General features: G+C 37.6%; 1 protein-coding gene and 1 long non-coding RNA gene across 3 annotated transcripts in view; both read left to right on the top strand.

Annotated features, from left to right (window-relative positions):
- MRE11 (MRE11 double strand break repair nuclease) overlaps positions 1–23,916 on the top strand; it is a 64,874-nt gene that overhangs the window by 26,586 nt on the left and 14,372 nt on the right. For both annotated transcript variants that reach the window (XM_027087798.1, XM_027087799.1), the window contains 6 exons: positions 2,927–3,053; positions 5,618–5,718; positions 6,944–7,117; positions 12,855–12,911; positions 20,389–20,608; positions 21,524–21,607. In XM_027087798.1, coding sequence (XP_026943599.1) covers positions 2,927–3,053; positions 5,618–5,718; positions 6,944–7,117; positions 12,855–12,911; positions 20,389–20,608; positions 21,524–21,607 — 763 coding nt within the window. The remainder of the gene's footprint in view (positions 1–2,926; positions 3,054–5,617; positions 5,719–6,943; positions 7,118–12,854; positions 12,912–20,388; positions 20,609–21,523; positions 21,608–23,916) is intronic.
- Positions 7,124–12,227, top strand: LOC113610024 (uncharacterized). The gene is made up of 2 exons (XR_003428902.1): positions 7,124–9,323; positions 11,855–12,227. It is a non-coding gene; the product is annotated as an uncharacterized LOC113610024 (long non-coding RNA).

Below are 23,916 nucleotides of genomic sequence, written 5' to 3'. Positions count from 1 at the left end.
CTCTCCCTCCCTTCCAGACACTTGGCCTTCTTGTAATTCCTCAGATGCATCAGACATGCTCTCACCTCCTCCAGATCTGCTCAGATGTCACCTCAGTGGGCCCCAGCCTAATTAAGATTGCAACCCCCATACCCTCTCTCCAACACTCCTGATTTCACTTCCCTTCTCTACTTTTTCTTTTCTTTTCTTCCCACAGCACATCCTCCTAACCTACTACACCCAATTTATTTATTTTGGTTATTGTTTGTCCTTCGTTACAAAACTATCCGCTCTGTAGAAGCATGGAACTTTGTGAATCTTCTTAACTAATATATCCAAAGATCCCAGAACAGTTCCTGACACATAACACGTGCTTGATAAATATGTGGAAAGAATTGATAAGTATTTGACAGTATTAGAAAAGTCTTAAGAAATTGAAGTGTTTCCTGTGCCTATAAGCCTGCTTATCTTTTCTATCATGATACATACAAACAAATAACAACAGACTTTTTTTTTTGCCCCTCTGCCTTTCCCTTCTCCTAGCTCCTGCCCTTTCTGATTTTCTTTCAAAAAAATACTATATTGTCTATATTGTCTATATTGTCTATATTGCTATTGTCTATATTGTCTATATTGTTGTCTATATTGTCTATATTGCTCATGTAATACTCTCTTCCTCAATCCACTATAATCAAGGCTCTGACCCCACCATCTAAGGTGGAAAAGATGACCTTCAATTGTCAAATCCAGTAGATTTTTGTCATCTTACTGAATCACTCTTCAGCATTCTCTACCACGAATGATGTTTGTCCCTTCCTATCTTTCAATTAGCCCTCTGTTCAGTCTAGGCATATGGTCACCTATAGAATGAAAACTCCCCAATTTTTTTTTTTTTTGCGGTACGCGGGCCTTTCACTGTTGTGGCCTCTCCCGTTGCGGAGCACAGGCTCTGGACGCGCAGGCTCAGCGGCCATGGCTCACGGGCCTAGCTGCTCCGCGGCATGTGGGATCTTCCCGGACCAGGGCATGAACCCGTGTCCCCTGCATCGGCAGGTGGACTCTCAACCACTGCACCACCAGGGAAGCCCCCAAAAGAAGCCTTTCTTGACTTCCCTTCAGAGTCGTTGCTTCTTCCTTTGTGTCCTCAGTCTACTTTGTACATAATTCTTTTTTTTTTTTTTGAGTTTGCCAAGAAAGAGAATGGCTTTATTACATCTCACTATCAGAAGATGTAATAAAATGTTATATATACATATATATGTAATAATGTTTTATTAAATATTTTTTTAAAGTTTTTTTTTTTTGGCTGCACTGCACGGTGTACATACTCTTACAGCACCATCACATTCTGCTTGCAATTACTTCTTTACATAGTTTATCTTCCCAGTCAGCTTGTGAATTTCTTCACAACCAAGCTGCTGTTTTACTTATGGTGGTACCCCTGGCCCTTACCCCTGGCCCTTAAAAGAGTGCCTACACATTGTGGACACTCAGTAAAGTTTGCTTAGTGAACGAGCTTTGCGACTTTTAGGAGCAGAAAATTACAAATAAAACTAGGCTGGAGTACAGTTGTTAAAAATGTCTGAAGAGTTTTGGGGAGGCCCAATAGCTTGAGCATTTGGCATTTTCTGTTTTAGAACATGGCAGCAGCTGTAGAGATGGTCTGGGTAACAGAAACATAGTTGCTTCGGGGGAACCACATAGTTCTCTTTATCAGGGCAGAAGGTCCCATGTTGCTCATCTGTGTCTGCCTGATACCATTAGAACCAACCAGACTTGAATTGAAAATTGGCATTCCTTTTTCTAAACACACTAAATTATTAATTCATTAAGGAAACAAAAGAACAAATATTTTCACGTAAGTAGTATTCCAGAAGTACATTGTGTTGGCTAGAGGACGCTTACTGATTCACTAATGCAGTGAACAAATGTATGTTGAGTACCTTCTTTCTGCATGCTGGTGGGCGGGGAGGAGGACCACAGTGATGGTAAAATAGACGAGGGTTCCAGGAGGTGGAGGTGTGAGGAGAGACAATAAACACATAGTGAATACATGAACAAACTCTTAGCTAGTGCTAAGTATGATGAAGAGGGTAAGTGGGGTGGAGGTTAGGAGTAATCTGGAAAGGCTGGTGATGTGGTACAATGCTGATTCCCAGAGCATACTTTGAGAACAGCTAGTTTAGGAGAACAATTATATCTCTTAGAAAGAGAGGTAGTATTTTTCTTTGTAAAGAGCTTGGTACCACCATAGACTTCTTTAGAAAGAGCCTGCCTTGAGAGCAATTATTAGTTCTTTTATAAATAGAAACAGTCAGCCCTCTGTACCTGCACGGATATGGAGGGCTGGTTGAACTCCGCCATTGTATATAAGGGACTTGAGCATCCACAGATTTTGGTGTTCTTAGGGATCCTGGAACCAATCCCCCGTGAATACCGAGGGATGACTGTACTGTGTTTTGAAGGAAGGTGATCATTTCTCAAAGCTCACAGACTAGCTTCTTTTCTTCCATGGATTTTCCCAGCATTTATTTTTGTCTAGTGTAAAAGCTTATCCCTACATGATAGACCAATTAACAAATGCATCTAGGGCCAGCATTTTGTTTTGGTAGAGAATCTCCTTCTGTTTTAAAAGTTTAAAAAAAATTGTTTAGAAATTTCACATCCTTTTCAGATGATATTCAGATGATTTTATCATGGGGAGATGTAATTTTCTGACATTGTGGAATTCTTACTGTATCTTGATTCCATCAAACAATGTTCTGCATAAGTGTAAACCTTTGAAGTTTTATTTTCTCAGTAGAATAAATGGTATAACATCATCATGATCTTTAAAATGAATTGTGGAACATTAACATATTAACTTAAAAGTATTACACATAAACATGAATACTGAAATTGGTGATCTGTTTTTTCCTAGCCTTCATAGCTTATTCTGTATTTCCAGGTGGACTATAGTGGAGGCTTTGAACCGTTCAGTGTTCTTCGCTTTAGCCAGAAATTTGTGGACCGAGTAGCTAATCCAAAAGATGTTATCCATTTTTTCAGGCATAGAGAACAAAAGGAAGACACGGGTAAGCTAGTTATCTTTACAAATTAAAAAATGCTCTTATAGGCTTCACATAAATCAATCTCTAGTAAAAGTATAAAACAATAATGGAACATGTTTTATTATGATTCTTTCTAATATCTCAGACAAATAAACTGATAATTGGAATAATTAAATCTCTTCTAAAAATTAGATAGAAATCATTTGTAAACTTGTGGATATCAATAAAGAAATGAAGCCTTTCGTAGTTTTTTTAAAACGTGCTGCTGATTAACAACATACTTTAGAGATAAAGTGTTTAAATATCTACTATTTACTATACATTATTAATGTTCAGAGAACATACTCTCAAATTTTGCAGGGCTAAATATTTCAGCTTTACAGTGTACAGTGATTTAAGAAGACTCTAGTCTTTTGAAATAAGAGGTGTCCCAGAATGTTAAAAAGATACGTACTTAAGGGCTTAAGTTTGATGTTTCTATTGATCAGATAATTAATTTCCAATTAAAGTTCATAAAAACGAATTGCCCTTATTTTAGCATTTATCAAAAACAGGTCATCTGACTGAAACAGTGCTTCTTCTTAAGAAGTATTGGTCCTTTTAAATACAGAGGCTCATCTCCTTAGAGCTATCGAGTCAGAATTTTCATAGAAAAATATGGCCCTTGTTTACATGTACGCTACCTTGATTTTTATTAACCCCGATTTAATGAGCTTCTGTTTTTCATAGTGAAATTGTGATCACAATGGTGTATGCTGTTAATTCAGCCTGAAACAGTCATCTGGCTATTTAAATGGAGCTCATAGAATACTGTTTTAGGGGGGGAAAATCCATATCAGAGAATGGTATTTTTATGCTATGAATTTTAGCTAGTTACTTACTGATGGTGATTTACTTTAATTGTCCATCCTTATCAATTCCTTGAATTTTTGGGGTGTAGCATTTGTGAGAATGTGGAGTATAGAACCTAGTACTTTATGTTACTTAAGTTTCATCCATTGTCAGTTTTGTTCTCATGATCCCTTTTTTGTTTAAACATTAATTGCTGAATGGAAACAGTGACCCTTTTGTATATCTTATCGAAAGCATGAAATTGTTTGTTGTTTTGGCCAGCTCTGCTACTTTAACTACATGTGTGGCATCATGCAAATTACTTAATCTCTGATGTTTTGTTTTCTTGTCTACAAAATCAGGATAATAACGGTGCCTGCCTCACAGGATTGTTGTGAGGATTAGATGATATACTGTGTGTAAATGGTCTTAACATTGTGTCTGGCGTAGTAAAATATAGTAATCATATTTATGAAGCAATATTAATTCTCCTGTCTTGAAATTCAAAAAAGATTTCTATTCACTTGTCCTCACCACTTTGTAAGAGGCACACTGAACTTTGTGCCTCTTTACCCCCTAAGCCATTGCATAAACTTTTCCCTCTGCCTAAAATACTTTTTCTTTTTCCTTTTTTGCTTAGTAAGTCTTATTCATTCTGCAAGTCTTTTTTTTTTTAATTTATTTGTTTTTATTTTTGGCTGTGCCAGGTCTTAGTCATGGCACGTGGGGTCTTTGTTGCAGCATGCAGGATCTTCAGTTGCAGCATGCGGACTTCTTAGTTGCAGTGCAAGTCTTGAGTCATATGATAACTGCGTTTGCTATCTGCATGTTATTTTCAGCCTTCTTTGAGAAGAATTAATTTATTTCTTCTCCGTGTGTCATATTTTCTGTTCTTAACTCTGTTGTAGCACTTACCATCTTGTATTGTAATCATTTGCTATTATGGGTGGCATCCTGTCATTTTATCATTGTGTTTTCCACACCAGGTCACACACGTGCTAGACAGTTAATAGTCATTTCCCTGACAAAGGTTATGAGCAGAGCACCTACTGGACCCTATGCTTTTTGACTTCTTGCCCAGTATTCTTTTTATTCCGTACCTGCTGTTTTTTGAGACAACCATCCTGCCTAGGAATGAAGCAAATGTGCTTTAAACCTACTTCCCATTTGTCTCACAGAATATTAAAAAGGTTTGTGTTTAATGGCCAAGATTTAATTAAATTAATTTTGCTGTTTCATCAAGGACATTCTTATGTGAAACTGGCTTTTTGTTTTGTCTTGTTTTGAACTGTGAGTACAAAGTGATGACTCTCAGTAGAACTCAGAGACACTGCCTTGACTCATCCCAAGGAACCGGCAGTTTTACCCACGACTGCTTTTGTATCATCGGTGCAAATGTCAATACGGTGGAAGAGATAAATAATGTCTTAGTATTATTATGAAAGTACGTTTGACCTTAAGCCCCCTGAACCAGTATGGGGAACTCCCAGAGATCTGTGGACCACTCTGTGAGAATAGCTCCAAGAGACATACTACTTGGAGATTTGGAAAAGAATTACAGACTTTGAGGAAATGACTCTAGATATTAGCAAAAATGACATGCTTTTGCCTCAAAATTTACTGGGTTGAGCAAACTGACAGTTGATAAAGTTTGGCCATACCTCCTTCACTGACAGCAACCTTCAGTGAGTTTGGGCACTTTAACATTAAAAGAGAAACTGCTACTTTTTTTTTTTTCATGGACTTCTTTTTTCTAGGAGAAGAGATCAACTTTGGGAAGTTCATCACAAAACCTTCAGAAGTAACAACTCTAAGGGTAGAAGACCTTGTGAAACAGTATTTTCAAACCGCAGAGAAGGTAATTGCTTAGTTACAGTTCTCAGTTTAGACAATGGCTATCTTATAATGACAGATTTTAATTTAAGATATGTGTAATTGATAGTTTAAACAAAATGAATCCTCAGAATGTCTCCATGAAGTAAGCAGGGTGACAATTACATTCATTTATAGTTATTACGTATCAAGAAAAATAAGTGCTTAATTAATGTCAGTCATTAATATTGTTATTATTGTGTCTATTATTGTCAGTGTTGTTATCCTCTTTCTTTTTATCGCTACTACCTAAGTCTGAATCCAGGATTTAATTTTCTTGCATCTGGATGTAATTTCAGAGTTACTTTATTAATAAGCCACTGGATGGTGAAGCTATTCTTATTTTTGTGGGTATATGCCACTTTGAGATCCTCTGGTTGTATTAGCTTCCTACAGCTACTGGAATAAATGTCCACAAACTTAGTGGTTTAAAACAACACAGGTTTATTACCTTACAGTTTTGTAGGTCAGAAACCAGACACTGGTCTCACTGGACAAAAACTGAGGTGTTGTCAAGGCTGTGTTCCTTTCTGGAAGCTGTAGGGAAGATTCCATTTCCTCATCTCCTCCAGCTTCTGGAGGTACCCGTGTTTCTTAGCTCCGGGCCCCCTTCTTCCATCTTCAAAGCAAGCAACGCTGGACCTGTCTGGCCGTCATTTCCCTGGATACTTCTCTGTGACTCCCTTCTTCGGCCTCCCTCTTCTATTTTCAAGGATGCTTGTGATTACACTGGGCCCACCTGGATAGTCCCTGATAATCTCCCAGTTTTGTAGCAGCTGGTTAGCAACCTTAATTCCATCTGTAACCTTAATTCTCCTTTGCCATGTAACATATTCACAGGTCCCAGAGATTAGGATGTGGACATCTTTAGGGGCCATTTTTCTGCCTACCACACTGGTTAACCTGCTCTCTTAGTCATCAGCTGCTATTTCTGGACTCTGTGTCCCAGCCTCTCAGGCCTCTGCATTTTCACAAATCCTGTACTCTACTCCTGTTTCTTGTTTTTACTTTGCTTTTTCTGGCCCTTAATATTTATCAGTAGGCTTAATTACCATCCATTGATTTATTTCACTTTGCTGTGTTTTCCCTCCAATAACTAGATGACTTTTTTGTCTTTTTCTCTGGTAAAATTATTCTGTAATTTTCCTTGCTTATACAGAATTGTTTTGTAAGGAAGATGCTGCATCCAGTGATTTATATGTCTCTTACAGAACGTGCAGCTCTCACTTCTAACAGAAAGGGGAATGGGTGAAGCAGTACAAGAATTTGTGGACAAGGAAGAAAAAGATGCCATAGAGGAATTAGTGAAATATCAGTTGGAAAAAACACAGCGATTTCTTAAAGAACGTCATACTGATGCCCTAGAAGATAAAATCGATGAAGAGGTGAGTAACTAATTTGGGGTGGAAAATCTATTATTTAGATAGTCTCTCCTTAAGAGTAGCTCTAAGTTTCTTTCTGGTAAATCACTAACTTCACTGATTTGTTTAGTTTCCTCATCTATAAAATTGAGATCATAAAGTGAGGATTATATTAGAAAATGTCTAATAAGTGTCTAGAACACAGTCTCAAATATGATTGATACCCAGTGAATGTTAGTTTTGTTGCCCATAGCTAGTATCTTCTCTTGAAGATCATGAAAGTGCTTTAAAATGAACCTCATAGGGTGAAAATGTCTGCTTATCTCAATTTTTTATTAAGTTTTGATTGAGATTTTGAATTTCATCTAGGAAATGCAGTCCCTCTGAGCATAAAAGCAGAGGAAAACTCTTTAGATTTGACTACATAAAATTTTTAAATGTTTGCATGTCAAATTGTCAAAAAGCAAAATGAGAAAGTATCGACATGGAGAAAATATTCGTATGTGGACAGAACAAAAGGTTAATATTCTTACTACGTTAAAGGGCTCTTATGAATCTTAAGAAGAATATTAAACATTTCAATAGAATAATGAACAGAGGACCTGAATAGGTGGTTCACAAAAGAAATATAAATGGCTAATAGGCATATGAAACTGGTATTTAACCTAGGATAATCAAAGAAGCTCAAATTAAATGTATTTTTTATCTATCAAAGTGGCAACAATTTGAGAAAGATACTTAGTACTCTGCTGGTAGGAGTATCAGAGTTTGAACAGCTGCAATGAAAAGCATTTTTGCCTTCTTAAGCATGTCAAGAAGCTTAAGATTTGTCCTTTAACTCAGCCCTGGGAGATTTTCCTAAGACAATAATGAGATAGAGATTTAGAATGGGGAGTAATTTATGTCAGTGTTATCTGCAGTGGGGAAAAGTTGGAGATGTTTTGGTAAAATAAATGTTGGCACATACACAGTATGGAATACTATGCAGCTATTAAAAATTACACTTTTGAAGAACATGCAAAAGTATTTCCAGTGTTAAGTGGGAAAAGAATTCCAAAGTGGTAAAACTATACACAATGTGATCCCAGTTATTTTTATTTTATATGTGAGTGGGTGCGTGTATGCAAAGAATGGAAGAAGATATTCCAAACATTATCAGTGGTTATGCTCAGGTAGTGGGATTATAGGGGATCATTTCCTGTATTTTCCAAATTCCCTCTGAGCAGAAGAACACAATGTTATGTTTAAAACTCATTCCCTTTTACTTTTATTTTTGTGCTTTTAGTCATTTAACATGATTCTTTTAAAGCCTTATGGTGTCAACTAATGTACAACCAGTAATATTAAATGCCAGGTACTTTGACAGGGAAGGCAGATAATCCACACTGTAAAACCACTTACCCTGTGGCTCTGGATGTGTTAGGTTCATAAATTTTTAGTATGGGTGGATTTGTCAGTCAAGTGCCGTAAATATAACATGACCATACCCCCTAAATGTAAAATGCAAAACTGCAAAACTCCTGGGAGATAACATAGGAGAAAACCTAGATGACCTTGTATATGGTGGTGACTTTTTAGATTCAACATCAAAAGCACGATTCATGAAACAAGTAATTGATAAACTAGATTACATTGAAATTAAAAACTTTTGCTCTGCAAAAGATAACGTGAAGAGAATGAGAAGACACGCCACAGACTGGGAGAAGATAGTTGCAAAAGACAAATTTGATGAGGGATTATTATCTAAAATATACAAAAACTCTTAAAATTCAGCAATAAGAAAATTTAATAATCCAATTAAAAAATGGGCAAAAGACCTCACCAGACCAAGGAAGGTAGTCAGTTGGCAAGTAAGCATATGAAAAGATGTTCGACATCTTATGTCATTAGGGAAATGCAAATTAAAGCAAGGAGATATGCCACTACACACCTGTCAGAACAGCCGAATTCCAGAACACCGACAACACCACATGCTGGTGAGGATGTGCTGCGGCAGGAACTCTTAGATTGTGAGTGGGAATGCAAAATGGTGCAGTCACTTTGAAAGGCAGTTTGTCAGTTTCTTATAAAAGTAAACGTACTCTTCCCATACTCTCCAGCAGTCGTTCTCCTAGGTATCTACCCAAAGGAGTTGAAAACTTATGTCTAAACAAAAACCTGTACATGATATTTATAGCAGCTTTATTCATAATTGCCAAAACTTGGAAGCAACAAAGATGTACTTCAGTAGGTAAGTGAATAAACTGTGAAACATCTAGACAAGGGAATATTATTCTGTGCTAAAAAGAAATGACCTATCAAGTCATTAAAAGACATGGAGGAACCTTAAGTGACTATTACCAGCTGAAAGAAGCCAATCTGAAAAAGTAACTTAATGTATGATTCCTGCTATGTAACATTCTAGAAAAAGTAAAACTATGGACATAGTACAAAAATCACTGGTTGTCAGTGGTTGGGCAGGGATGGGATAAGGGGATGAAAAGGTGGATTCACAGAGGATTTTTAGAACAGTAAAACTACTCTGTATCAAACTGTAATGGTGAGTTATACATGTATACATGTCATTATACATTTGTCCAAACTCATAGAATGTACACCACCAAGAGTGAACCTTAAGGAGTTTAGGTGATATGGAGTATGGAGTGTCAGTATCGGTTCATCAGTTATAACAACTGTACAGTTCTGGTGGGGGATGTTGATATTAATAGGGGAGGCTGTGCATGTATGGGACAGGGCTATATGGGAAATCTCTGTGCCTTCCTTTTAATTCTGCTGTGAACCCAAGCTGCTCTAAAAAAGTAAATAAATAAAACAAACAAACCTTCCTTCCCACCCTCCACTCCCCAAAATGATCATCCACACCTGGAGTGACATCATGACTTTTGAGAGAGAGAGAGAGTGTGTGTGGGTGTGTGGGGGTGTGTGTGTGTAGCATGGTGGCTAAGAGTATGGACTATAGACCAGATGACCTTACTCGCTATGGAACCGTCAGTGAAGTATTTAACCTCTCTGTGCCTCAGTTTCCTCATCTATGAAATGGGGATAATAGAACCTCATTCAAGGTTGTTGTGAGGATTAAAAGAATACATGTAAGCCCTCAGTACACTGACACATAATGCCTGCTCGGTATTTTTACTCTGATGCTCATTTCTCTTCTGTGAATGACTCAGTGCTTTTGATATATCACATGCCACCTCGAGCACTGTTACATGCTGTGCCGTCTTTTAAAAAAAATATTATTCCTGTATTCTTCCCCTTCTACTGAATCTTAACAAACATGCTGCTATTTCTTTCAACAAAACTCTGGAGCCTAGATCCTGTTTCCCTTTCGCTGTTATTCTATTTCTTTTTTCCTCTTTTATAGCAGAATTGCTTCACAGAGTTTTCTGTATTTGCTGCCCAGATTCTTCGCCTTCATTTTCCTCTTAAATCCATCTATTCAGGGGTTTCGACCCCCTCTTTCCAGTGAATTTACTCTTGTCAAAGCACCAGTGATCTCCAGTGCTAAATCCATTGTCCGTTCTCCATCTTAAATCTCACTTGACCTCTTCTTAAAACCTTTTTTCCATTGGCTTTTAGGGCTCCACACTCTTCTGGTTTTCTTCCCAGCTCATTGTCTGTGTATTCTCAGTCTCTGTTGATTCCTCTCACCTCTCCAGCCTCTTAAGTTGGAGTCTCCAGAACTCAGTCCTTGGACCCCTTCTTCATCTACATATTCCTTTTGTATTCTCACCCAGCTTCCTGGCTTTAAATACTGTCATCTGGTGATGACTTTTCAAAAGTCTAGCCCAAACCTCTCCTCTCAACTCAAGACTTATGTAGCCAACAACCTGCTAGACCTTCCACTCGGATGTTTAATAGACCTCTCCAACTTCCAACATTCCCAGTCTGAATTGCTGAACCTTAGCCCCTGCTCTACCTGTAGGGTTCTAGTGGAAGCGCTATTCTTTCATTTGCTCAAGCGGTAAACCTTGAAGTTATCCTTGACTCCTCTTTTTCTGTCACCTATATCCTGTCTGGAAATCCTTTAACTCTACCTTCAGAATATATACAGAATGTGACTATTTCTCACCACCTTCATCTCTATCAGTGGTCCAAGGCCTAGCCATTTCTCACCTAGATTACTCCTGTTGCCTCCAAACTGGTCTCCTTGTTTCTGCCTGTGCTGTTCCTCCACACTCTGTTCTGTCCTCAGCTCAGCTGAGCTGCTGGTGATCCTAACATAGTTTAGATGAAGTCACTCCTGCCTAAAAGCAAAAGTCCTTACAGTTGCTCCCAAGGCCTTACTCAATGTGGTTTCTGTTACTTCTTCATCCTCATGTCTGCTCCAGCCCAGCGACCTCCTTGCTGTTTCTTAAACATACCATGCTTCTGCCCCAGTGCCTTTGCATATATTCTTTCCTTTGACTGGAATGATTTTCCCCAGTTATTTTCAAGGTTCATTCCCTACCTTTTAAAATCTTTGCTACCTTCTTGCTTTGCTACTTTCTCCGTGAGGCCTTTGATGATCATCCTGTAGCCTCTGTCCGCACTCTCTGTCCCTCTTCCTGCATTACTTTTCTCTGAGCACTTAACACCTTTTGCAAAGATTTCACAGGTTCACATATTTGAAAGGACTCATAAGACTCCACTGAACATACTCACTTAAAGTTTTTATTTAAAGGCAACTGATAACGGTACAGCAAGAGAAGGAGTATAGGCAGGCATTAGGGATCTGAGAGATACCAGGCGTCTGTTTCTCATGTCCTTATATGCACACAGCAAACCCGAGACAGAACACCAAGATCTGTGCAGAAGTTTCCAGGGAGTCTTTTACGCCTCTCTGGTCGCATAATCAAACCACGCTGTCTAACTGCTCATGCAGGTTGAAATCCATCAGTAAATAATTTGGCCCTGGGAATGCCAGAGGCTCCTCAGAGGTAAGGGTGGAGCTTTCTCAGTCTAGCTGTAAATTAACTTGATCCTATACACTTTCTAAAATACAACATAACTTTTTATTTTGTTTCTTATTTTGTAACACACACACACACACACGCACACACTGATTGTAAGCTCCATGGAGGGCAGAGTTCTTGACCATTTTGTTCATTATTGTATTCTCAGTTCCTGCAATAGCACCTGGCACATAGCTTGGCTCAGGAAATATGTGCCGAGTAAATTATTAAATAAATGGAGTTTATTTCTAGCTATATAACTATATTATAAGAGCTTTGTGAGCAGGAACCAGTAAAAAAGGAAGCTTTGTGTCCTTCATGGCACCGGGACCAGGGTTGGCAGACAGCAAACATTTGGTGGTTGGCTGTTAGCAAAATGGATCTCCAGGGGCCCACCCACTTCAGATACCATTTCAGAGAGCCTCCTGGGTGACTTGCAGCCAGGTGCCCAAGAATGATTTGAGCAGTGTAATAATTCAAGCCTATTAAAAGAGAGGTTTTTGTTTTTAGCTCTTTTACTGAACTATAACACCCATAGGACATTAGAATTTTCTCCTTTGCAGTCCGACAGGCTGTTTTTCAATGACTTGGAGCATTTGGTCAGCAGGTAATATCATTTTGCTTAGGGCCAGTTTTTCTTAGAGTACATTTCTGAATTTTTAATGTAAGTCACTGGGGGAATATGACTTCTTTAATCTTTTGTGAAACAAAACTATACTTGAATTTCCGAATTTTACGTTGTAATGGAAAACATCAATTAATCAGTTTTATATTTACATAGCAGACATGTTTGTAACATTTTTGTGATTTATTCTGTTATAATCCAGGTACGTCGTTTCAGAGAAAGCAGACAGAAGAACGAAGAAGATGATGAAGTCCGAGAGGTAATTTTTCTGAAAATTCCTTTATTATATGTCAGCTTGTTAAATCAGAATAACTAGTAGGTTTATTTAGAGCAGTCAGTCCACAGGCTCTCTTTTGGGTGGGTAGGACTGAGCAGGGGTTGGCTGAGGACCGCTGCCTTTGACTTATTCCAATTCGGCCTACGAGTATTCGGCTTGCTGATATTCTCTTTTTTTTTCCTTTTGCTCTTGTCGAAAACTTACTTAATTGCGCATGTGTGTATGTGGTGGGTGCAGGCATGGAGGGGAGGCGCAGGAATAGTAGCCCGAAGAGCTCTTTTTAATGAAAATAATTCCCAACTGCTATTATAAAATAATATAAAATTTAAACATAGAATTGCCACATGATCTGGTGATTCCACTTCTGAGTATTTACCAAAAAAAATTGAAAGCAGGGACTCGAACATGTATTTGTACACCAATGTTCATAACATTATTTACAATAGCCCACAGGTAGTAACGATCCAAAGTCTATCAAAAGATGAATGGGTAAACAAGATGTGATACATACATCCATTGGAATATTCTTTAGCCTTAAAAGGAATGAAATTGAAGTATAGAATGGAACATACTATATCATGGATAAACCTTCAAAACATTATACTAAGTGAAGTAAGTCAGACATAAAAGAACAAATACTATGTGATTCCACTTACATGAGATACCTAGAGTAGTCAAATTCATACAGACAGAAAGTAGAAGAGTGATTATCGGGGTTTGGGGGAGGTGGTTAGGGAATGAAGGGTTATTTAATGGGTATGGAGTTTCAGTTTGGGATTATGAAAAAGTTGTGGCAATGGATGATGGCAGTGGTTGTACAACAATGTGAATGTACTTAATGCCACTGAAATACACACTTAAAAATGGTTAAAATGTCTTACCCCTAGGTTCCTCATGACATTTTTTTTTTCTTAAATTCCATATATATGTGTTAGCATATGGTATTTGTCTTTTTCTTTCTGACTTACTTCACTCTGTATGACAACCTAGGAGTAAGACAGGAATAAAGACATAGACCTACTGGAGAACGGACTTGAGGATATGGGGAGGGGGAAGGGTGAGTTGTGACAGGGCGAGAGAGAGTCATGGACATATACACACTAACAAACGTAAGGTAGATAGCTAGTGGGAAGCAGCCGCATGGCACAGGGATATCGGCTCGGTGCTTTGTGACCGCCTGGAGGGGTGGGATTGGGAGGGAGGGAGACGCAAGAGGGAAGAGATATGGGAACATATGTATATGTATAACTGATTCACTTTGTTATGGGGCAGAAACTAACACACCATTGTAAAGCAATTATACCCCAATAAAGATGTTAAAAAAAATGGTTAAAATGGTAAATTTTTATGTTACGTATATATTACTACAAAAAAGTACAATAATACTAGGGTAGTATATTTTTAAATCTCGCAAAAAGTATATGGAAACATTGTCTTGCCATTGGCCCTATGCCTCCACTCATGAGGTAAATTCATAGAAGTAATGTAGTTCAAAGATACCAGTAAAGTCCACAGTCTGTTGTACAGAAAGATGAAGTATTATCTGAGTATAATGTTTGAGATGCTAAAATGAAGATGTAGTATTTAGACAAAGGCAAAGTATGAAATTTGGCAATGATGATAATTCATTCAAAGAAGTAATAATCATAAAAAGGCATGTGTGTTTTAAATTTTGCTAGATTCTGCCAAGTCACTCCAAATATGTTACACCAGTTCCTCTCCCGACCAATAGTATTAGGGAGTGCTTATTTCCCTGCATCCTTCCGGCCATGACATATTACTACATCTTTTGATCTTTACAAATCTAAGTGGTGAGAAATTATTTCTTACTGTTGCTTTTAACTCATACTACTTGTATTACTAGTGAGTCTGAGCAATTTTTATGTTTAATAAGTTATATTTATATGAAACACCTGATCATGTTCTTTGCATAGAATATTTTTTTCTTTTGCCTAGGGCATTGGTCTTTCTCTAATTGGTTTATAAGAGCACTCGTTTCGTTATATAAAAGAAGTATCCACTTGTTCCTGAGAGGTTTTTGTTTGTTTGTTTAAATCCAGATGGGTAATGAATTAAGAGCTTTGTTGGCATCTGTGCAGATAAGCATGCAGGGTTCTTCCTCCTGTGTTCTGTTAAAATGGTGAATTATATTATTTTCTATCCTATTATTGACCCAACCTTAGTATCACTTTGTGAAGCCCCTGATAATAGGTGTACTGGTCTTTCCATGCGCCCCGGGATTCCTTTTGTTTGCTTTGATATTCATGAGTAAGATACTGTAATTTTCCTTTCGTACATGCAGTCCTTTGTCAGTTTTCAATACCATGTTATGCTGGCTTTATAAAAACCAGCTGAAAGCTTGCTTTCTTTATGCTCTGTTCCTATTGAAATAGCCATGGAATCATCTGTTCTTTGAAGATTTGGTAGAATTTACCTGTGAAACTTTCTGGTTGTGATCCTTTTCGGGAGTTTAGTTCTTTTAAGAATTTTCTCAAAATGTTGTTAATTAGTCTGTTGAAACTCTTTTTTTGATTCAGTTTAGGTCATTTATTTTCCAAATTACTTAGAATTGAGCAAAGTGTTTTATCACAATTCTTTTAATTTTCCTTACATCTTTTTTCCCCTCCATTCTCCTTTCTTTGCTTTAATTTAACAATTCATTTTTAAATTGTTTCATGTGTTCTGGTATGCAGTATTTTTATTATCATTTTCTAGGTATTCTTCAATTTTTGTTGTGTTTTGCAGTTTGGAGTCCAGGCTTTTGTCTTATTAATTTCTAATTTTATTGCATTGTGATTAGAAAGTATGATAATATTCTTTTTACTATTTAGGATTGATGTTTTTCTTAGCATCCCATTATATATTGGTTAAAACATTTCATGGGGTCTTGAAAAGAAGTATATTGTTTATTTTCAGTGTACAGAGTTCAACATGTATCAGCTAGATCTACCTTATTATCTAATTTAGGTCTCCTTTTTTCTTTTAAATATATATATTTTTTATTTTATAAATTTATTTATTTATTTTTGGCTGCATTGGGTCTTCGTTGCTGTGCACGGGCTTTCTCTAGTTGCAGCGAGCGGGGGCTACTCTTCCTTGTGGTGCACGGGCTTCTCATCGTGGTGGCTTCTCTTGTTGCGGAGCACAGGCTCTAGGAGCACAGGCTTCAGTGGTTGTGGCACGTGGGCTCAGTAGTTGTGGCTCATGGGCTCTAGAGTGCAGGCTCAGTAGTTGTGGTGCACGAGCTTAGTTGCTCTGCGGCATGTGGGATCTTCCCAGACCAGGGCTCGAACCCTTGTCCCCTGCATTGGCAGGCAGATTCTTAACCACTGTGCCACCAGGGAAGTCCCTGTATATGTATTTTTTAATGTAGAGCTAGTTCTTGTTATTCATGGTAGTTGTGTTCTATAAAGTCACTGTAAACACTGAGTGAACACTGAACTGTTGCTCCTAGGGGAAATATAGGAATAGGTTCCTGCCAGCCACTGGTTACAACATTTTTGTTAACTGATTAATACATAACCCTTTCCATGTGTGTTTCTGTTTTAAGACCTTACTCAATATATATCACTGATTCATTAGCACTGAACTTGTGGCCCATTCAGTGCATGCCTTAATGAAGCATATATGACACATGTGTTTCCTCCATAAGGCACATCACAGCTTCTTGCACTTAAGAACCCTAGACAGCGCTTCAGCACTACACTGGGGGCCATTTTAAAAGTAAAATCCCCAGCTGAAAGCACAAAATTGTGAACATGGCACTAAACGTACTGTGAAAAGGATACTCGTTTAAAGAAGGCTGAGTGTCGCCTCGTTCGACCTCATCTGGGAAGGTGTGTGTCAGGCGATTCAGAATTTGCACCTCTCTGCACGTGTCCACAATGCATATGCACTCCAAATGCATCAGGAGTTAGAAATAAATTTTGGCAAGTAGGTGAATTTGCATATACGGAGTCTGAAAATTATGAGGACTGACTGTACCTTATCTGGGACAAGAAAGATGAATTGAAATCTTTTTCAACTATTTTTTCTTTGTATCTTTTTGGTTGTATTCCCTAAAGTTTTGTTCTTTTGGAGTTGTAATGCCATGTTGAGCCGTTCCCGTAGTGACTTAGCTGTTGTTTCACTTCAGCAAGTTCATCAGCGTGAAGCTGGGTTACCTCCACCTCTCCCCACCCGCTGCACTCCTGCTTCTGCCCTGCCTGCTCTGTGCTTATCTCCTCATCTAGCCCTGTCTCTCCATATTTCATGGCACCGCACAGAGCTTAGAAAAGCTCTAGATGCCTGTTCTTAGACCCAGAACTAGTCATTCCAAGCAAGAGAGACTGTTGTCATGGCCTCTTGGCACGGGTAGATCAATTTTGGAGCTCTCTACACTGTCTGAAACTCTTCTCAACTTTCTCCCTTAGCTAGGCCAAATATTCACTATACCCATTAACTCTTTCTCCTAGGTTTTGTGTTTTGTGGGTGGAGCAATTTTCTAATTTTATTCAAAAAGGTATTTTTTAAATTTTTGTTCTCCTTGTTACATTTTGATAGGTTTAAAGGAAGAGATCAGGGCAGCATTGCTCTTATTCTGTTTTTAATCAGAAAATCTATATTCATTTCAAGTTAGGATATTTCATTAAGTCTCAAACTTGTCTTTTCTAGACAGTTTCTTATCAAATTAAAATTTATTAAGTTAAAATCTTGGCCCTCACGTTTTTATTATTTTCCAGGCGTTCAATTGTTTTGTTCTACCTAATTCTTTTTACTATATATTTGTAAGAGATTATTGCTTATGTTTTTCTGATTACAAAAGTAATATTTTAGAAAACGTACATTGTAGCAAATTTGAAATATTCAATAATAATGAAGAAAACAAAAAGCACCCTAAAATTTCATCACCCAGAGATAGCAGCTATTTTTGGTGAGTTTTTTTCTTTTCTTTTTTTTTAGTTTCATGAAAAAAGGAATCACTATCTTTTATTTAAATCCATACACCTAAAACAAATATCATATAATATCGCTTATATGTGGAATCTAGAAAAATGGTACAGGTGAACTTATTTGCAAAGCAGAAATAGAGGCATAGATGTAGAGAACAAACATATGGATACCAAGGGGGGAAGGGAGGGTGAGATGAATTGGGAGATTAGGATTGACATATATACACTGCTATATATAAAATAGATAACTAATGAGAACCTACTGTATAACACAGGGAGCTCTACTCAGTGCTCTTTGGTGACCTAAATGGGAAGGAAATCTAAAACAGAGGGGATATATGCATATGTATAACTGATTCACTTTGCTGTACAGCAGAAACTAACACAACATTGTGAAGCAACTATACTCCAACAAAAATTAATTAAAAAATATAAATCCATACACCTATTCTCAGTCTTCGTCTGGGTTGAACTCTCAGCATCTTTTAAAATAAAACTATTTTTCAAAAAAAAATTAAGAAAACAAGTCCATTTACAAGAACATCAAAAAGAGTAAAATACTTAGGAATAAACCCAATAAAAGAAACATAAGACTTGCACAATAAAAAATCATAAAATGTTGCTGAAAGTAATTTTTAAAGTCCTAAAAAAAAGTACTAAATAAATGAAATGATATCCCATGTTCATGAATTGGAAGACTTAGTACTGTTTAGATGACAGTAATCCCCAAACCCCATCTGCCTTTTTTTTTTTTTTTGGCAGAAATTGACAAACTGATCCTAAAGCAATGGTAATTAAAACAGTGTGGTACTGGGATAAGGCTAGACAAGGAGATCCATGAAACAGAATCCAGAATCCAGAAATAAACTCTGACATTTATGGTTAATTGGTTTTCCAGAAGGGTGCCAAGATAATTCAGTGGGGGAAAGAACAGTCTTTTCAACAAATGGTGTAGGGACAACTGGATATCCATATCCAAAAGAGGCTGGATCCCTATATCACACAGTATAAAAAAATTAGCTCAAAATGGATCAAAGAAGGGAAAAAAAAGGATCAAAGACCTAAATATATGCATTAAAACCATAAAACTCTTAGAAGAAAATATAGGAGTGGATCTTTGTGACTCTGGATTAGGCAAAGGCTTCTTAGATATGACACCAAAAGCTCAAGCAACAAAAGAAAAAATAAACTTGATTCATCAAAACTTAAAAACTTTTGTGCATCAAAGGACACCATCAAAAAGGGAACAGACAACCCAAGAAACGGAGAAAATATCTGCAAATCATATATCTGATAAGAGTTCGATATTCAGAACAAATAGAGAACACTTATAACCCAACAATAAAAAGACAAATAGCCCACTTCAAAAATGGGCAAACTATTTGAATAGACATTTCTCCTAAAAGATACACAAATGAGAAGATGCTCAACATGATTAGCCACGAAGGAAATGCAAACCAAACCCACACTAATACACCACTTCGTATCCATTTGATCTTTTGTTGGGTCTTCATTGCCGCATGTGGATTTTCTCTAGTTGCATCAAGCAGGGACTACTCTTCACTGTTGTGCGCAGGCTTCTCATTGTGGTGGCTTCTCTTGTTATGGAGAACAGGCTCTAGGTGCGTGGGCTTCAATAGTTGTGGTGAGTGGGCTTCAGTAGTTGTGGTGAGTGGGCTTAGTTGCTCCGCAGCATGTGGGATCTTCCAGGGCTTGAACCCGTGTCCCCTGCATTGGCAGGCAGAATCTTAACCACTGCACCACCAGGGAAGTCCACATCCATGTGATCTTGATGCTTGGAACATTCTTTTGGGGTGGCACGGGGTTCATGACACAAGATTATTTTTCTTTCTCTATAGATTCCGTTACTTTAATTGGTTCTTCACTAGAGAAACAAGAATCTCATAATTGGTTCTCATTACTTGCTTGTAAAGCCCCTTCTGCCGTGGCTCTAGATTCCGCCATTCTTCCTCGGAGAAATAAACGGCCACATCCTTGTAAGTCAGAGGTAACGGAGCTGGCTCGGCCATGGGCCCTTGCGGTCCCACCAGGCCCCGGACGGGGTTACGGCCAAGCCAGGTGTCCCGGCTGCCCGCAGCAGCCTCCAGCTCCCCACCGACCTCCAGTTTTTTTTCTTGTTATTTATCAAGAGCCCATTGTACAAAGTAGCTCAAATGATGACAGTCTCTTACAAATGGCGGTGTTGCGTTAGGGGCGATTGCCAACATTCCTCCCAGTTCTGAAACTTTTGATTCTGTGAAATTTTATGGTTCCTGATACACATTTTCAAAAGGTCTCATTTTACAGGTATCAGTAGTATTGTAAATTGATCTAACAAATCGTAGGCACTGAATTTGATTGATGGGGGAGGGAGCTTCTCCTGTTTTACATGTTTTAGCATGATTAGTGAAAAATAATAGTTTAGACAGTTTGGCAATATGAAATGTCCATCTGAGTGGCTGGATTAATGACTTTTAGGCTGCTGCATTGTCTACTGATGTGTATTTTCCTCTTGTCATCCCTCTTAGGCCATGAGTAGGGCCAGAGCCCTCAGATCTCAGTCAGAGGAAGCTGCTTCCGCCTTTAGTGCTGATGACCTTATGAGTATAGATTTGGCAGAACAGATGGCTGATGACTCTGATGACAGCATCACAGCAGCAGCCAACAAAGGAAGAGGCCGAGGAAGAGGCCGGAGAGGAGGAAGAGGGCAGAATCCAGTGTCAAGAGGAGGATCTCAGAGAGGAAGAGGTTAGCACTGAGTCTTTCTTACACATTCACACTTGGCAGTTGTGTGGGAAATTCAGAATTGTGTTCATATTGGCAGAATTGAGTTACACAGTCCTTTAAAAATTTATTTTTACAATGCATAAAAATGGTCTTTAATGTAGTTCCAACATGTACATTTCACGTATATAAATTCTGAATGGCCACATGCACATATAGTTTGAATAGTTCTTAACACGTTCTTTTTTTAAAGAATTTCATAGTGCTTCTCACACATTGGGAACATTTAATAGACATGTTTACTCTCACATGTACAAAGTAATAGTGAGGCAAACACTTAAGGAAAATGTCTAGCTAATGCCCACTAACAGCAGGAAGAAAACTCCAGATTATAAAAATTATTATTTTTGAAAACTGCCCCTACACAATTTGATTTTTTAAAGCAGTCATTAAATTAATTGCCATCATTGTGTCTAATGTGATACTGTTGTCATTGAATAGGCCAAATAATAGGAGATAGTCATCCAGTGACTTCCTGATGCATTATAGAAATCCATCCCTAGGAATAGTTTTAAATTATTTTTCTATTAAATATTTACCTGTCGGAATTTTAAGCTGTTAAAGTGGGTAGTATTTTAGTTAAAAATCTCCCAGGAGAGAAATCCCCATCTTCTAGTGATAATTGTTTTCATTATCCTTACATTTATAAATTTTTTCCTTACATTGTAATTGGAACAATATGAACCAAGGGCGGCCTAAGAATAGTCTCTGAAAATTGATTGATCAGACTCTAGATGTCTCTTCTTATATATATGTTTGACATTTTACACATAAACTATGTTTTGACATAACTTTATTTAGTGGTGTTTTTTTAAAAAAAAACAAAAAAATCCTTAGCCACTGATGGACTGGTATACTGACCGCTCATTATTCTAACAGCAGGCGCTGCTCTGGAGACTTCTACTCGAGGCAGAAGTTCAAAGGCCACTATGTCAACATCTAGAAATATGTCTATTATAGATGGTGAGTATAGACTGCAAAAGATCACCTAGCAGGTACTTATAAATTCCAACACAGGAAGACTCAGGAAAGCCCATGAGTAAACCTTACTGGTTTGTGTTGAATCACAGGATAAATTATGCTGATTTAAAAGACCTTTGCCATTCATGGAGGCTATTGAAGAGGGTGGGCTCTAAAAATTAATTTTTATATCCCACTTTAGACAAATTTGGTTATTTCCCTTTTATAGAGGGGTCACTAAGACATGGAAAAGGCAGTTGGTCAGTGTATCAACAATGATTAAGAGAGAAGGAACTGCTCCTTAATGTACTGTAAACTCTTTCCTCATGCTGCTTTTGTCCATCTCTACTGTTAGTATAGAGTCATGTGAGCTGCATTTAAGGGAAGTTATAGTTAGGATTCTTTGAATTGATTTTGTGTATGTTGCTGTGGTCTACAAATTAGCCTCAAACTAAGGGAACCTATTTTTATAAACTATTTTAGTAATAATTTAATATAGAAATTTATAAACTATTTTTAATATTACAGTTTATGAGATCAGAGGAAGTTGTAAGTCAGATCTGTGTTGTAAGTTGTAAGTCAGATTTAAAATATATGTTAAAATAGGTGGTGATATATTTTTCTCCCTACCATTCAGAGTATATCCAGATGTATTTTATTTATATTATCTTATTATTTGAGATTAATTTTTGACAGATTGGAGAGTTGGACTAAATCTCACAAGATGAAATTTATCAAGGGTAAATATAAACTGTATTTATGTCCAAAAGGACAGCTGCTCAGAGAAGTATATGATATTAGTCGGGAACCAAGTAAGAAAGACTTAGGTCACTAAGGTTGTGCAGGTTGATCTAACTGTCCAAATCTAATGGTGCCTTAAGCATTATTAATAGAAGTAATGCTTCTTTACAGCAAGGAAGTTCTCCCTCGTACTAATTGGATGTATCATGCCAAGAATACTGTGCTCATCTTTTGAAACCGTATTTCAAGAAAGATGTCAACTTTATATGATCATTCAGAAGAGAAACCATATAATATAAAAAATTTGATAGAAGGAACTTAGGATATCTAACCTGGGAAAAATTCAAGTCTTTACAGAAATTAAGTTCTGTTATATCAAAGATCGAATAGATTTGATTTGTATAGTTCTAAAGACAGTGGTTTTAAATCTATTTTAAGTTATGGATTCTGAAAGCTATGTCTCCTATCTTTAAATAAGTACTCATATGCAATTGTATTCCATTTCAAGGGGCTCAGGGACCCCCATGAAGCCTATCCATGGGCTCCAGGTTAAGAACTACCAACCCAATGAGGATAGATGGAAAAGCTAATCACACACAGATTTAAGTTTATTATGTGATAAAGTGGACCTAGAAGGCTTAAGAACAATTTCACCTACTCCCTCTCTTATAGACGAGGGAATTGAGCTAAGTAATTTGCCCTAGGTTGATAAAACCACTAATAGTACTAATAATAGCTAATACTTATGCGACGATTACTGCAGGCCTCTCAACAGCTCAGTGGGATAGGCACTTATTATTTCTCTGTTTTACAGAAAAGCGAACTGAGGCTTTGAAAAGATAGGCAACTTACCCAAGGTCTCACAACTAGTAGATTCTAGCGCTTGAATTGATCCCACATTCTCTGGCCTTCAGAGTGAGTAGGTAACCACCCTACTGTTAGTTTCCAGAGCAAGAGAAGGTTAGAGCCTGAGCTACTGGCTCTCAGTAGAGAAGTCTTTGCATTATACGGAATAATCTATCAACCAACATAAAGATGGTGTAAGCTGCCTCAGAAGGAAGTGAGTTGTGACTCCATCAGAGGAAGTTTTCAATATTTTCTGGATGACAGATGACATTGGAGAATGGATAAAAACATCAGCTCTATTAAATGATTCTTAAAGAACCTTCTTATCAAAAGTTCTGCTGCTATGTTTTTATTCAAGGATTATTCAGTACTTGAGTAGGGCCAGCTGAGATCCTTATCTTTTGACTTTAGAAGTATATTGTCTCTGTTGCCTTTAGAAAATGGCATTTAGAAAGATGCTGTGACATTCTTGGAAGGTGTAAGATAAAAGCAGAGGAGGGAAAAGGAAGTGAAAAAAGGCAGCACGGTAAACGATCTGTTGTGACTTTGGACAAGTCACTCACTCTCCTAGTTTGCTTACGTGTGCATTGGGAATAATCTTGCCATACTGGATTACTCTGGGGATTAAAAGCAAAAAGCCTTGGAATTCCCTGGTGGTCCAGTGGTTAGGACTCCACCAAGGGCCCGGGTTCAATCCCTGGTTGGGGAACTAAGATCCTGCAGGC

Source organism: Aethalodelphis obliquidens, unplaced genomic scaffold, assembly GCF_003676395.1.
Source record: "Aethalodelphis obliquidens isolate GAN/ISIS:26980383/991018 unplaced genomic scaffold, ASM367639v1 scaffold60, whole genome shotgun sequence".
In the NCBI taxonomy this organism is placed as follows: Eukaryota; Metazoa; Chordata; class Mammalia; order Artiodactyla; family Delphinidae; genus Aethalodelphis; species Aethalodelphis obliquidens.
The sequence above is the reverse complement of the archived record's forward strand: the minus strand, read 5'-3'. Positions and strand labels throughout refer to the sequence as shown.